This window comes from Sus scrofa, chromosome 5 (assembly GCF_054392235.1).
Source record: "Sus scrofa isolate SSC_HxYL_T2T_F1_AM1 chromosome 5, Sscrofa_HxYL_maternal_Yorkshire_Landrace_v2.0, whole genome shotgun sequence".
NCBI classification, from domain to species: domain Eukaryota; kingdom Metazoa; phylum Chordata; class Mammalia; order Artiodactyla; family Suidae; genus Sus; species Sus scrofa.
Window position 1 is genome coordinate 69,428,416 of NC_139387.1, and position 12,176 is coordinate 69,440,591.

At 43.3% G+C, this 12,176-nt stretch overlaps 1 protein-coding gene across 6 annotated transcripts in view; it reads right to left on the minus strand.

Annotated features, from left to right (window-relative positions):
• The window catches only part of A2ML1 (alpha-2-macroglobulin like 1), an 80,439-nt gene that overhangs the window by 32,495 nt on the left and 35,768 nt on the right, over positions 1 to 12,176 (minus strand). For 5 of the 6 annotated variants that reach the window (XM_084956788.1, XM_084956789.1, XM_084956790.1 and 2 more), the window contains 9 exons: positions 11,756 to 11,939; positions 11,271 to 11,433; positions 10,094 to 10,146; positions 4,544 to 4,564; positions 3,370 to 3,535; positions 2,699 to 2,783; positions 1,311 to 1,437; positions 435 to 549; positions 1 to 110 (listed from right to left, as the gene is read on the minus strand). In XM_084956788.1, the coding sequence (XP_084812914.1) occupies positions 1 to 110; positions 435 to 513 (189 nt within the window). In that variant the 5' untranslated portion in view covers positions 514 to 549; positions 1,311 to 1,437; positions 2,699 to 2,783; ... (3 more) ...; positions 11,271 to 11,433; positions 11,756 to 11,939. Of the gene's footprint in view, positions 111 to 434; positions 550 to 1,310; positions 1,438 to 2,698; positions 2,784 to 3,369; positions 3,536 to 4,543; positions 4,565 to 10,093; positions 10,147 to 11,270; positions 11,434 to 11,676; positions 11,940 to 12,176 lie in introns of those variants that run through there. The other variant, XM_084956792.1, reaches the window with a different exon arrangement.

Genomic DNA, 12,176 nt, shown 5'->3' on the forward strand with positions numbered 1-12,176 from the left:
CTTCCCACTGAAGGGGAAATTGGGATGATAAAAATTATCAGTGTCTTCAAAGGTCATTGATCCCGCTTCTGAAGAAATGTAGATATCCTGAGTAGTATTGGCCTCCACTCCTGCAGAAGAAAACCAGATATATGATGATCTAAATACCTGACAGCCTCATCTTCATGTTTAACGAAAATCCCTGAAAGGACGGGGCCGCTGGAAGCATGAAGCTGAATATATTTGATCCAAACCAACTCCTCCTCCCTAAACTTTTGAGGAAATAGGGAGTGGATGGCAGATGGAATCGGGCCTTTCCCTTTGACGATTAGCTCGGAAAAGAGTCCCTCCCCAACACGGATGAGGGTGGGTCTTCAATCTTCTGAGTAGGTCTGTCCCCAGGACACCTCTATTCCTTTCTCTTTTCTGAATATACCACGGAGCATCCCACTTACCTGTCCCTTCTTCCACCACCGTGGCCACAATATTGATGTCTTGCCTGTAAAGATACCCCGTGAGGTTGAAGGTGGACATGTCCACAGAAGCCGAGAGGCATCCTGCTTTGTCAGCCTAGTGAGGCAATCAGAGAGAGAGAGAGAGAGAGAGGATGAGCAATCTAATCTCCGCTTCCCTTTCAGGATGTTCTGTAGAAGAAAATAAGTTCTGCCTGCTCTACTTGAGTTTCTCCATCGTTAAGATAGAAAAACTGTCTTACAACAGGAAGTATACACCTGCACACACATAATCATGAAATGACTCCGAAGCTCCAGGATATGAGAAGGAGACAAGAACCAGCTTCGGAACAGAAAATCGTATCTTGCAAGAAGTGAGGTTACTTTCTTGATTCCAAGGCAGATTCTAAAAGACTTGATCTTTGGGGGGATGAGAAAGACTGCCTTGTTCTTTGGAACTGGGGTAAGAACCCTGTGGAATGATTTCAACTTTGGGCTTGTGTGTGTGTGTGTGTGTGTGTGTGTGTGTGTGTGTGTGTGTGTGTCTTTTTAGGGCAGAACCCTTGGCATATGGAGGTTTCCAGGCTAGGGGTCTAATCGGATCTGCAGCTGCCAGCCTACGCCAGAGCCACAGCAACGCGGGATCCAAGCTGCGTCTGCGACCTACACCACAGCTCAGGTCAACACTGGATCCTTAACCCACTGAGCAAGGCCAGGGATGGAACCTGCAACCTCATGGTTCCTAGTCGGATTTGTTAACCACTGGGCCACAACGGGAACTCCTGGGCTTTTTAAGTATCACTTCTCCATACTGGTGCTTACTTATGTACTCTTTAGGACATAGGAATAAAGTTCCTTTCCTACATCCCATTTACTCACCCAACCAGAGATGTTCCTGCATCTGTCAGGTAGCTGTTCCAATTCTGGCTCTCGAAACCTGTAAGTATTCGCCTTTTGACACACGGATACGTGCACTATCCCAAGTATGGGCTTCCCGTAGGTGTACCTAACCGAAAAAAGCATGAAGAGTCAGGATTGGGCCATTCTACTTGCAGTCCACCTCTCTTCCCCCCTAAATACTTTTCCTTCTTTCCTGCATTCCCACCTTTGAAAGGGCTCTCACAATCCTGCCCTTCTCTGGCTCTCATTCACATCCCTGCTTTACTCCAAGCCTTAGAATATGGCCACTGCACAAAATAAGTACCATTCAAAGGACTGTAACCATGCCTTTCTTTTGCCTGACTCCTATTTCACCATGGGAGTCAATATCAACACTCATCAATAATGCTGGCTGAGAGGGCAGTGGGAAGTAAGAGCAGAAACACAATTAGAAATGTGTCCTGGGGAGTTCCCGTCGTGGCGCAGTGGTTAACGAATCCGACTAGGAACCATGAGGTCGCGGGTTCGATCCCTGCCCTTGCTCAGTGGGTTAACGATCCGGCGTTGCCGTGAGCTGTGGTGTAGGTTGCAGACGCGGCTCGGATCCTGCGTTGCTGTGGCTCTGGTGTAGGCTGGTGGCTACAGCTCCGATTCAACCCCTAGCCTGGGAACCTCCATATGCCGCGGGAGCGGCCCAAGAAATAGCAACAACAACAACAACAACAACAAAAGACAAAAAAAGACAAAAGACAAAAAAAAAAAAAAAAAAAAAAAAAAAAAAAAAAAAAAAAGAAATGTGTCCTGGGAGAACTCCTGACTCGACCACATAATATCTTCCAGGTTTTAACCCCTCCCTCCATAATCTCTCTGCCTATAACACTCCCTCACAGCATCTCAAAATATGGCTTTCGTTTTCCCTGGATCCAGAGATTTATTCCTTTTTTTTCCCCTCCCCATTTTTAAAAGTTTTATTGAAGTATGGTTGATTTACAAGGCTGTGATCATTTCTGCTGTACAACAAAGTGATTCAATTATACATGTCCACACATCCATTCTCTCTCTCTTTTTTTTTTTTTTTTTTTTGTCCTTTTAGGGCTGCACCCACAGCATATGGAGGTTCCCAGGCTAGGGGTCGAATCAGAGCTGTAGCCGCCAGCCTATGCTAGAGCCACAGCAACGTCAGATCCAAGCCGAGTCTGTGACCTGCATCACAGCTCACGGCAACACTGGATCCTTAACCCACTGAGCAAGGCCAGGGATCGAACACGCAACCTCATGGTTCCTAGTAGGATTCGTTAACCACTGAGCCAAGACCGAAACTCCCTCCATTCTCTTTTATTTATTTTTTTTTCCTCCATTCTCTTTTAGATTCAGAGCTTTATTCTTACCTGCAACAAACTTTCACTAAGAAAGAGTCTTCCACTGTTGATAACTGTTTGGGTTCCACTACTTCTACCTTAAACTTGGGCAGCACTGGAGAGAATGGAGAGAGAAATGGAAAATGAGTAGGAAGATGGCTTGACCATAGAGATAGTGAACACAGGGGTATAAAACAATGATAATTAATTAACTCCTTTAAAATTTTTTTATCAAAGTATAGTTGATTTACAGTGTTGTGTCATTTTCTGCTGTATTTTTTCTTTTCTTTTTTTTTATTGCCATATCTGCAGCATACGGAAGTTCCCAGGCTAGGGGTCGAATCAGAGATACAGCTGCTGGCCTATGCCATAACCACAGCAATGCCAGATCTGAGCCACATCTGTGACCTACACCACAGCTCATGGCAACGTCAGATTCTTAACCCACGGAGGGAGGCCAGGGATGGTATCCACATCCTCACGGAGACAATGTCAGGTCTTTAACTCACAGAGTCACAATGGGAACTCCAAACTCATTTAATTAAGGGGGCATGATTAAGACAAAATGCTCCTGAAGTTACCAACTGGTTTAGCACTAAAATGAATAAATAATCCCTCTCCATAGTAGATTTTACTTTACCTTTACTGACTTTGAGACAAGAACATGTCCAACCCTTTGACCCGCTAATTCTCCCACGTACCATACTCTTCCACACTGAAGGTGCCAAAGCTCTGGCCCTCGCCCCCATTCACAGCCACTCTGTAGGTGCCCAGCGTCGCCTCCGGTGCCAGCTGGAAGGACAGGTCTACAATGCCTTGCTTGGGCACCACATCCAGCCATTGTGCAATCCTGTTGTTATTTGGATCCTGTGTCCATTGAAAAGAAATTTCATGATGTACCTGCCTCTTTGATTACCACTTGCACTTGCAGGTAGCAGGTAAAGGAGCAAAAAGCAGGTAAAAAAATCCCACCCATTTTTCATGACACCCCACCTCAATGGTCAGTGTCCAGGAAGAAAAGGGTCCTTTTGGATTCAAATGATCAGATTAAGTCCTTTAAAATGTTATCCAGTTTCATAAAGTTGGCATTAGGATGCCTTTTACAAAGAGGGTTTATTCTTGGTCCCTTAAGCAGAGCAGTGTTGAGGGTTTTGATTGTAAGATAGCAGGTAATTGTCAGAAAAATGGAGGGGATGCTGTGAGGAATTCTTGCCTTCTGAGCACTTCTCACAGGTATTCTTGTCACATTTCAATGGTGACACCATTTGTGATACCAGCCGTTAATTACCAAATACTAAGGAGTACAGAACAAAGCCTTGTGGGATGGACTTGGCCCAGAGATGTTACAGGAATCAGAACAGGAAGGGTCATCACAATAGAGGTTGGTGTCTTTTTTTGTGTTTTGTTTCGTTTTGTTTTTCTTTTTGTCTTTTTAGGACCACACCCGAGGCATATGGAGGTTCCCAGACTAGGAGTCAAATCAGAGTTGTAGCTGCCAGCCTACACCACAGCCATAGCAACAGAGGATCTGAGCCACATCTGTGACCTACACCACAGGTCACAACAATGCTGGATCCTTAACCCCCTGAGCGAGGCCAGGGATTGAACCAGCAACCTCATGGATACTAGTCGGGTTCATTAACCACTGAGCCACAACAGGAACTCCAGAGGTTGGTATCTTTATCTACAGAGATTTAACCCTGAGAAGTGGGGGCAGAGGCAAGAGAACAGGCATGGTTTAGGTGGAGTTGTAGATACTCGGGCTGCTGCAGAGTCTCTGGCTCTGGACCAAGATCTCAGCATTGCTGCTGGCCTCAAGGTTTAGCAACAACCACCTTCTCCACAACTGATGGGAAAGAAGAAATGTCTACTTACTTGCAGTTCCACCAAGGAGTACTGAAAAAGAAAAGCAGATAATACTGGTTAAAGCAGAGCTAGCAATAAGGATAGGCTAACTGAAAGCAAAAAGCTCACAAAGGCCTCTGTCTTTCTCGTTTGCCCACTCCTTCCTTTCTAAATGGCTCTTTTGTGCCCTGATAAGAGTAACAATGGGGCAAAGGCTTGTCGGCCGGGGGAGGAAAAAGAAGAGATTTCCTACAGCGATTGCTAATCTCCAAAATGTGAGGAAATGGAAATTCAGACCCTCAGCAGCCTTCAGTACTTTGTGACCAAGCTCTTCCACGACACACCCTAAGAGAAAATACCAGTATTTGAAGGCCCCCCCCACCCCGTTTTTGTTTTTGTTTTGCTTTTTAGGGCCACACCCACGGCACATGGAGGTTCCCAGGCTAGGGGTTGAATCGGAGCTGTAGCCACCGGCCTATGCCCGAGCCACAGCAACGCCAGATCTGAGCCATGTCTGTAACCTACACCACAGCTCATGGCAACACCGGATCCTTAATCCACTGAATGAGGCCAGGGATCGAACCACATCGACATGGTTACTAGTCAAATTTGTTTCCACTGCTCCACAGCAGGACCTCCCCCCCATGTTTCAACCTCGTTTTAGGAACCAATTGTCTCCTGGCCTCCTCCACTGTTCTCTGAATGCCAGTGGGCAGGAAACTTACTTTTAAGCATTGCAAAACAATTTCTTTTCTTTTTTTTTTTTTTTTTTTTTTTTTTTGTCTTTTTTTTGCCTTTTCTAAGGCTGCTCCTGCGACATATGGAGGTTCCCAGGTTAGGGGTCGAATCTGAGCTACAGGCGCTGGCCTACGCCAGAGCCAGAGCAACGCAGGATCCGAGCTACGTCTGCAGCCTACACCACAGCTCACGGCAACACCGGATCCTTAACCCACTGAGCAAGGCCAGGGATGGAACCCACAACCTCATGGTTCCTAGTCAGATTCATTAACCACTGCGCCATGACGGGAACTCCTCTTTTCTTTTTTTTATGTCTGTTTAAAAGAGCTACATCACAGAATCATATATTGTTTCCTCAAGCAAATAGAAATAATTAAACAATTAAGTTTAATTGGGGAATGGGTCATTGTGCTAGGCATCAAAGTGCCAACCCAAAATTACTTGTTAATTTCAACAGGGGGAGGACACACCTTATTGTTGGAAAAATTAGTTGTCACCACCTTAACCAAGTCATCATATTTGCCATCACTAATAACAGGAAAACCTGATATTCTGTGCCTTCTAAAGAGATACATTTGAGGCTCACAACATCACCCATTTAAAAAAAAAAACAAACAAATATTGTTACCAAAAATATTTAGTTAAAACCTAATTAGGACTCCAGAGGAGTTTCTTTGTGGTACAGAGGTAAAGATCCAGCTTTGTCACTGTAGTGGCTTAGGTTGCTTCTGCGGTGTAGATTCAATCCCTGGCTCAAGAACTTCTGCACGCCATGGGTACAGCCAGAAAAAAAAGGAAAAAAAAGACTTCAGGAGTTCCTGTTGTGGCTCAGTGGTAATGAACCTGACTAGTCTCCATGAGGACACTGGTCATCATGGACTAGTGGGTTCCATACTTGGCCTCGTTCAGTGAGTTAAAGGATCTGGCTTGCTGTGAGCTGTGGTGTAGATCAAAGACGTGGCTCAGACCCCGAGTTGCTATGGCTGTGGTATAGGCCAGCAACTACAGCTCCAATTCGACCCTAGCCTGGGAACTTCCATAAGCCACACGTGCACCCTAAAAAAGCAAAAAAAGAAAAAGACTTCAGAGCTACTTCTAGAAAATAAAGGAGCTCAGAGCTACTTCTAGAAGATAAAAGAGCAAGTTATACTACACGGTAATGAAATAATCAGACAAATCAAGTATATCAAATATTCTGTAAGAGAACTAGGCTTCCTCAAAATTCAATACCATATTCCAGAATGGAGACAGTCTACATGTCATCTAGCCTGATCTCTCTCTCTCTCAAAAAAAGTCAATCTAATGAAAAAATAAGGGGGATTAGTTTAGATTAAGATAAATGTTTTTAATGTAACAGTTAAATGTAACACATGAACTTGATCAGGTCTAGTTTGGAAAAAAAACACAGTTATTTGGAAAACTTAAAACTGAATATTAAACAATATGAAACAATTATTATTAATTTCCTTAGTTGTTATAATAATATTATCATTTTTTAAGATATTCATTTTGAAAGCTATAGACACCTAAATAAATAAAGGAAATATTAACATCCCTGAACAGAGAAATTGACAGTAACATAATTATAGAAGGGGACTTTAAAACCCCATGTACATCAATGGACTGATCTTCCAGACAGAAACTCAGTAAGGAAACACAGGTCTTAAATGATACATTAGACTAAATGAACCTAATATAAAGCATTCCATCCAAAAGCAGCAAAATACACAATTTTTCAAGTGTATATGGAATATTATAACATGATAGACACAAAATAGGCTACAAAACAAGTCTCAATAAATTTAAGAAAACAAATCATATCAAGTACCTTTTTTGACCACAAATCTATGAAACTAAAAATCAACTACAAGAAAAAAGTGCAAAAAAATACAAATATGTGGAGACTAACTAATATGCTACTAAACAACCAATGGATCACTGAAGAAGTCAAAAAATAAAATACCTGGAGACACAAAAACACAATGGTACAAAATCTATGGGATGCAGCCAAAGCTGTTCTAAGAGGAAAGATTATAGTGATACAAGCCTACTTCAGGAAATAAGAAAAATCTCAAATAGAAAACCTAGCCTTATGTCTAAAGGAACTAGAAAGGAAGGATAAACAACAAAACCCAAAGTTAGTAGATGGAAAGAAATCATAAAGATAAGAGAGGAAATAAATTAAAAAGAGACTCAAAAAAAAAAAAAAAAATAGGAAAGATCAATGAAACTAAGAGCCAGCTCCTCAAAAAAGATTTTAAAAAATTGACAAACCTTTAGCCAGACTTGTTAAGAAAAAAAAGAGGGCCCAAATTAATAAAATCAGAAGTGAAAATGGAGAAGTTATAATACCACAGAGATACAAAGGATTGTACATGATTATATGAATAAGTATCCATCAATAAAATGGACAACCTAGAAGAAATAGACAAATTCCTAGAAATGTCAGTCTCCCATGACCAAACCAGGAAGAAACAGAAAATATGAACAGACCAATTATCACTAATACAACTGAATAGTAATTTAAAAAAACCCAATAAACAAACGTCCAGGACCAGATGACTTCTCAGATGTATCCTACCAAACATTTAGAGAAGGTTCTCAAATTAGTCCAAAAAAATTAGAGACGAAAGAATGCTTCACAACTCATTCTATGAAGCTAGCGTTACCCTGATACCAAAACCAGACCAAGACATCTAATTTCTCATAGGCATTTAAGAACCAGGTAAAATTTCTTCTAGATTCTACTGGATCTTCAATGCCTTCCGCTCAGAACAATCTACATGTCAAAGTGGCATATTGGGGGTAGCATATTCTGCCCTCCTTCCTGAAGGGAAGGATTGGACTCATGCAAACATGACATATACACAATCAGGAGACAGGTGTCACCCAGATTACTGTAGATTACTATAAATTCTAGAAAAACCCAGTTCCTTGGATAACAAAGTACTTTTCTCACACAGGGAGCCAAGAAGCAGGTTTGGACACCAGTCAGGCAGAAGCAGTCTCTGGAAGGGAACAAGTGTTCAACCAGCATTTCCACCGGAAGCTGCCTGAGGTTTCTGAATAAATGGATGTAGCAACCAAGCCAGAGAGAATCGGTTAATATGGATACTTTAGTTGCTTGGGGATTAAATAGTGTGCTTTGTAAAACTCACATTTTTGCCAATCTGTTTCTTCGTTAAAAAAAAGTAGTTAATTTCAGTGTTTCAACTTGGAGTTTCAAATTCAGTGTTTCAAATTTTTGATGTTTCAAGCTATAACTTGGAGTGATGTCTGACTAGAGATATGATGTGGGAAGGAGGGAGTAATTTGACAACAGAAATATAGTATAACCATGGAAATCAGAGCACCTCTCAGTAATCCAGCATAATTTGAGCAAAGGTACTATAACAGGGGTAGCCAATGAGATAAACCTCCAGGGGGCAGTAGAGTCTAAAATAATTCTGGCTGTGGCACACTTCGACCCTAGGTCTCCAGTGAGCATGTTAAGAAATAAGTAGTCAATATTACACCAAACTGATAAAGAATACAGGTGATAGGAAGGAGAAACTAAAAATAATTCCAAATTGGGAAAGAAAATAGTGATGGAGGAGGCTACCAATCAGTAATAAGTTTATCTCTTCCCTGTATATTGGAAAAAGAAACAGCTGCTTTGAGAACATGGAAATAGAAACAATGCTTTCTTTTTTTTTTTTTTTGCTTTTTAGGGCCGCACCCGCGGCATATGCAAGTTCCTAGGCCAGGGGGTCAAATTGGAGCTACAGCTGCAGGCCACAGCCACAGCAGCATGGGATTCCAGCAGCATCTGTGACCTACGCCACAGCTCATGGCCATGCCGGATCCTTAACCCACTGAGCGAGGCCAGGGATGGAACCTGAAACCTCATGGTTACAAGTCGGATTCGCTTCCACTGTGCCACAACAGGAACTCCAGAAACAAGCCTTTCTCCATGATTATCTTTACAATTTTCATTTGATCCATGAGCTGTGACTGAAGGAGAAAGAAGGCAGCCAGGAGTGTCTGAGAGGTATTTCAAAACACATAGAAATGACAAACTCTATATTGAGAGGTTTATGATTCTAACAGTCGGGTTGTTCAAGAAAAATTAAAGTGTTCACCAAATGTTACCACGTTCTTATCTTAGGCATGTTACCTTAAGAGAACTGTCTATAAATTACTTTGCCTCTTAGTTGAAAAAAAAAAAAAAGATGGTGGGGTGGATATTCTTATTTCTTCCTTTTATTAATACACTCTTGAATTATTTCTTAGTATTCGAATTGCAAAGGCCACTAGGTGTCACTCCTGGAGAGGAAGTCTTAAAGTTTGCAACCACTTAAAAAACAGCAGCAAAGGAATTCCCATTGTGGCTCAGCGGTAACGAACCGGACTAGTATCCATGAGGACTTGAGTTCGATCCCTGGCCTTGCTCAGTGGGTTAAGGATCCAGTGTGGCCATGAGCTATGGAGTAGGTGGCAGACTCAGCTTGGATCTGGCACTGCTGTGTCTGTGGTGTAGATCAGCAGCTGCAGCTCCAATTGGACCCCTAGCCTGGAACTTCCATATGCCACGTGTGAGGTCCTTAAAAAACAAAACAAACAAACAGCACCAAACAGAACCACCTCTCAGGAATATTAGCCAAACCGATGTTCTCAACCATCAAAGCTTCGAAGTTGAGGGCAGGCACCTCTGCAGGCTTTCAGGCAGACAGGGGCTTGGGAGGATCTGAACTTGAGCCTTGAGGCTAGAACTGCAATTCGCACCCAAGTTCTGCATCTAGAGGGGCCCCTTCCCAAAGAATCTCTTCTCTTCCCTGTCCCTCTTCCCCACTAAATTCTCACCTTGTCATTCACTGGAATGAAGCTGCTGGTCAAAGTGACAATGCGGAGTTGCACTAGGACAGAACAGGTATCATTAGGAAAAAGGACTTTTTCCCCTCTCAGAATCTTTCTTTCTTTCACCCTTTCTGCTTCCTCACACGTACTTCTGAGTCAGCAAAAACCCATCAGGTTTTACTTTTTTTTTTTTTTGGGTCTTTTTTGTCTTTATAGGGCCACACCCTTGGCATATGGAGTTCCCAGCCTAGGGGTTGAATCAGAGCTGTGGCTGCCAGCCTATGCCAGAGCCACAGCAATGCAGGATCCGAGCCTTGTCTGCAACCTACACCACAGCTCACAGCAACGGCAGATCCTTAACCCACTGAGCAAGGCCAGGGATCGAACCCGAGTCCTCATGGATACGAGTCAGATTTGCTACTGCTGCGCCACAGCAGAAACTCCCAGGTTTTACTTTTTAATAAAATCTAGTCTGGAGTTCCTGTTGTGCCACAGCAGAAACGAATCCGACTCATATCCATGAGGATGTGGGTTCCATCCCTGGCCTCGCTCAGTGGGTTAAGGATCAGGTGGCATTGCCGCCGTGAGCTGTGGCACAGGTTGTAGACTCGGCTCTTACCCAGTGTTGCTGTGGCTGTGGTGTAGGCCGGCAGCTATAGCTCTGATTCAACTCCTAGGCTGGGAATGTTCACATGCTGCAGGCGCAGCCCTAAAAAGCAAGAAATAAAAATAAATTTTAAAAATGAATAAATAAATAAATAAAACCTAGTCTGAGAGAGGGACTTCATGCCCCAGTTTTTCTTCATGGCTTCTAACTTTGAAACCTCTTCAAATCCCTTTCTAAGGATGAAGAAACACATAGAAACTAGCGGGCTTAAATGCCCTTGATGCTTTCTGATTCCTATGCAAGCAGCTTGCTATGAGACCCAGCGATCCAGTTATACCTGTCAGATTCCACTGCAGGAGAAATGTGCCTTTTTAGATACACACCCAGTAGCAACTCCACCCGCTACTCTTTGGCCTATGTAGCCCTGCATGCATTCAACACTCATCACACTTCATCCCTCCAGACCTTCCTCTCTTCCTTGGCCCACAGGCCTCCCGGTAACCCGCAAATCCCCTCTACAAATGTGTGCTGCTGTTTCGCAGGCTTTTTGTCTCATCCCACCTGTGTGTCTCTTACCTTTCTGCCCTGGGTTGTACACAGGTTTGTCAGTTTGTATAAAGAGGCCATTCTGCTGCCTCTGAATTAGAACCTTTTTCTTCTCCTCAAAGCTGATGCCCTTTCCAGTTCCCGACACCCGGACGGTGGCCACTTCTTCTCTCCCATCCGCAGGAAGTGGTACCTGGTCAAGACAGGGAAGCTCTGGGGAGGAGTAAGAGACTGGGGGAAACAGAATCAACTGCTCTGAACCCAAGAGGGAGAGGAAAAGAAAAGAAATGAGTTAGATGGAGGTAGGAAGGGTAGGGCCATTCACAAGTTGACAGAAAGAAGGGAAAGAATGATATCAGGAGGCATGGCCAGGCATGGAGGTTTAGAAGAGACAGGCTTCAAGGCCATGGAAAAAGTAAAACAACAGAAAACATACTCAAGGAGAGATTCTGGTGAGTGCCCAGGGAGGAGAATGGGAAAGCTGGGCACCAGAGTTGGGCTCACACTGCACTCACCAAAAAGGACCTGCAATGTAAGTGTCGTGTCTTCAGTCCAGACTGTCGCAACAACGTGAGGATCCTGTCCTTGGTCTCCAGAGTGACAGTGAACTTTACAGCATCGTACCCAGGACTCAGATCCAAACAAACCTTCTGAGTAGAGGGGAACACAAGCTGGGCAGGTAATGTCACCAGATAGTTTCTGTTAAAGAAGCGAACAGAGTTCAGGTCAGTCAGGATTCATCCATTCAGTGAAAAATTCATCCCTCTCCTAAGCACTCAGCATATAGAGATGAATTAAACAGACCAAACCCCTGACTTTGTGCACCTTCCTTCCTTTTGCTTTTTTTTTTTTTTTTTTTTTTTTTGCCTTTTAGGGCTGTACCTAAGCTAGAGATCAAATCGGAGCTGCAGCTACCGGCCTACACCATAGCCACAG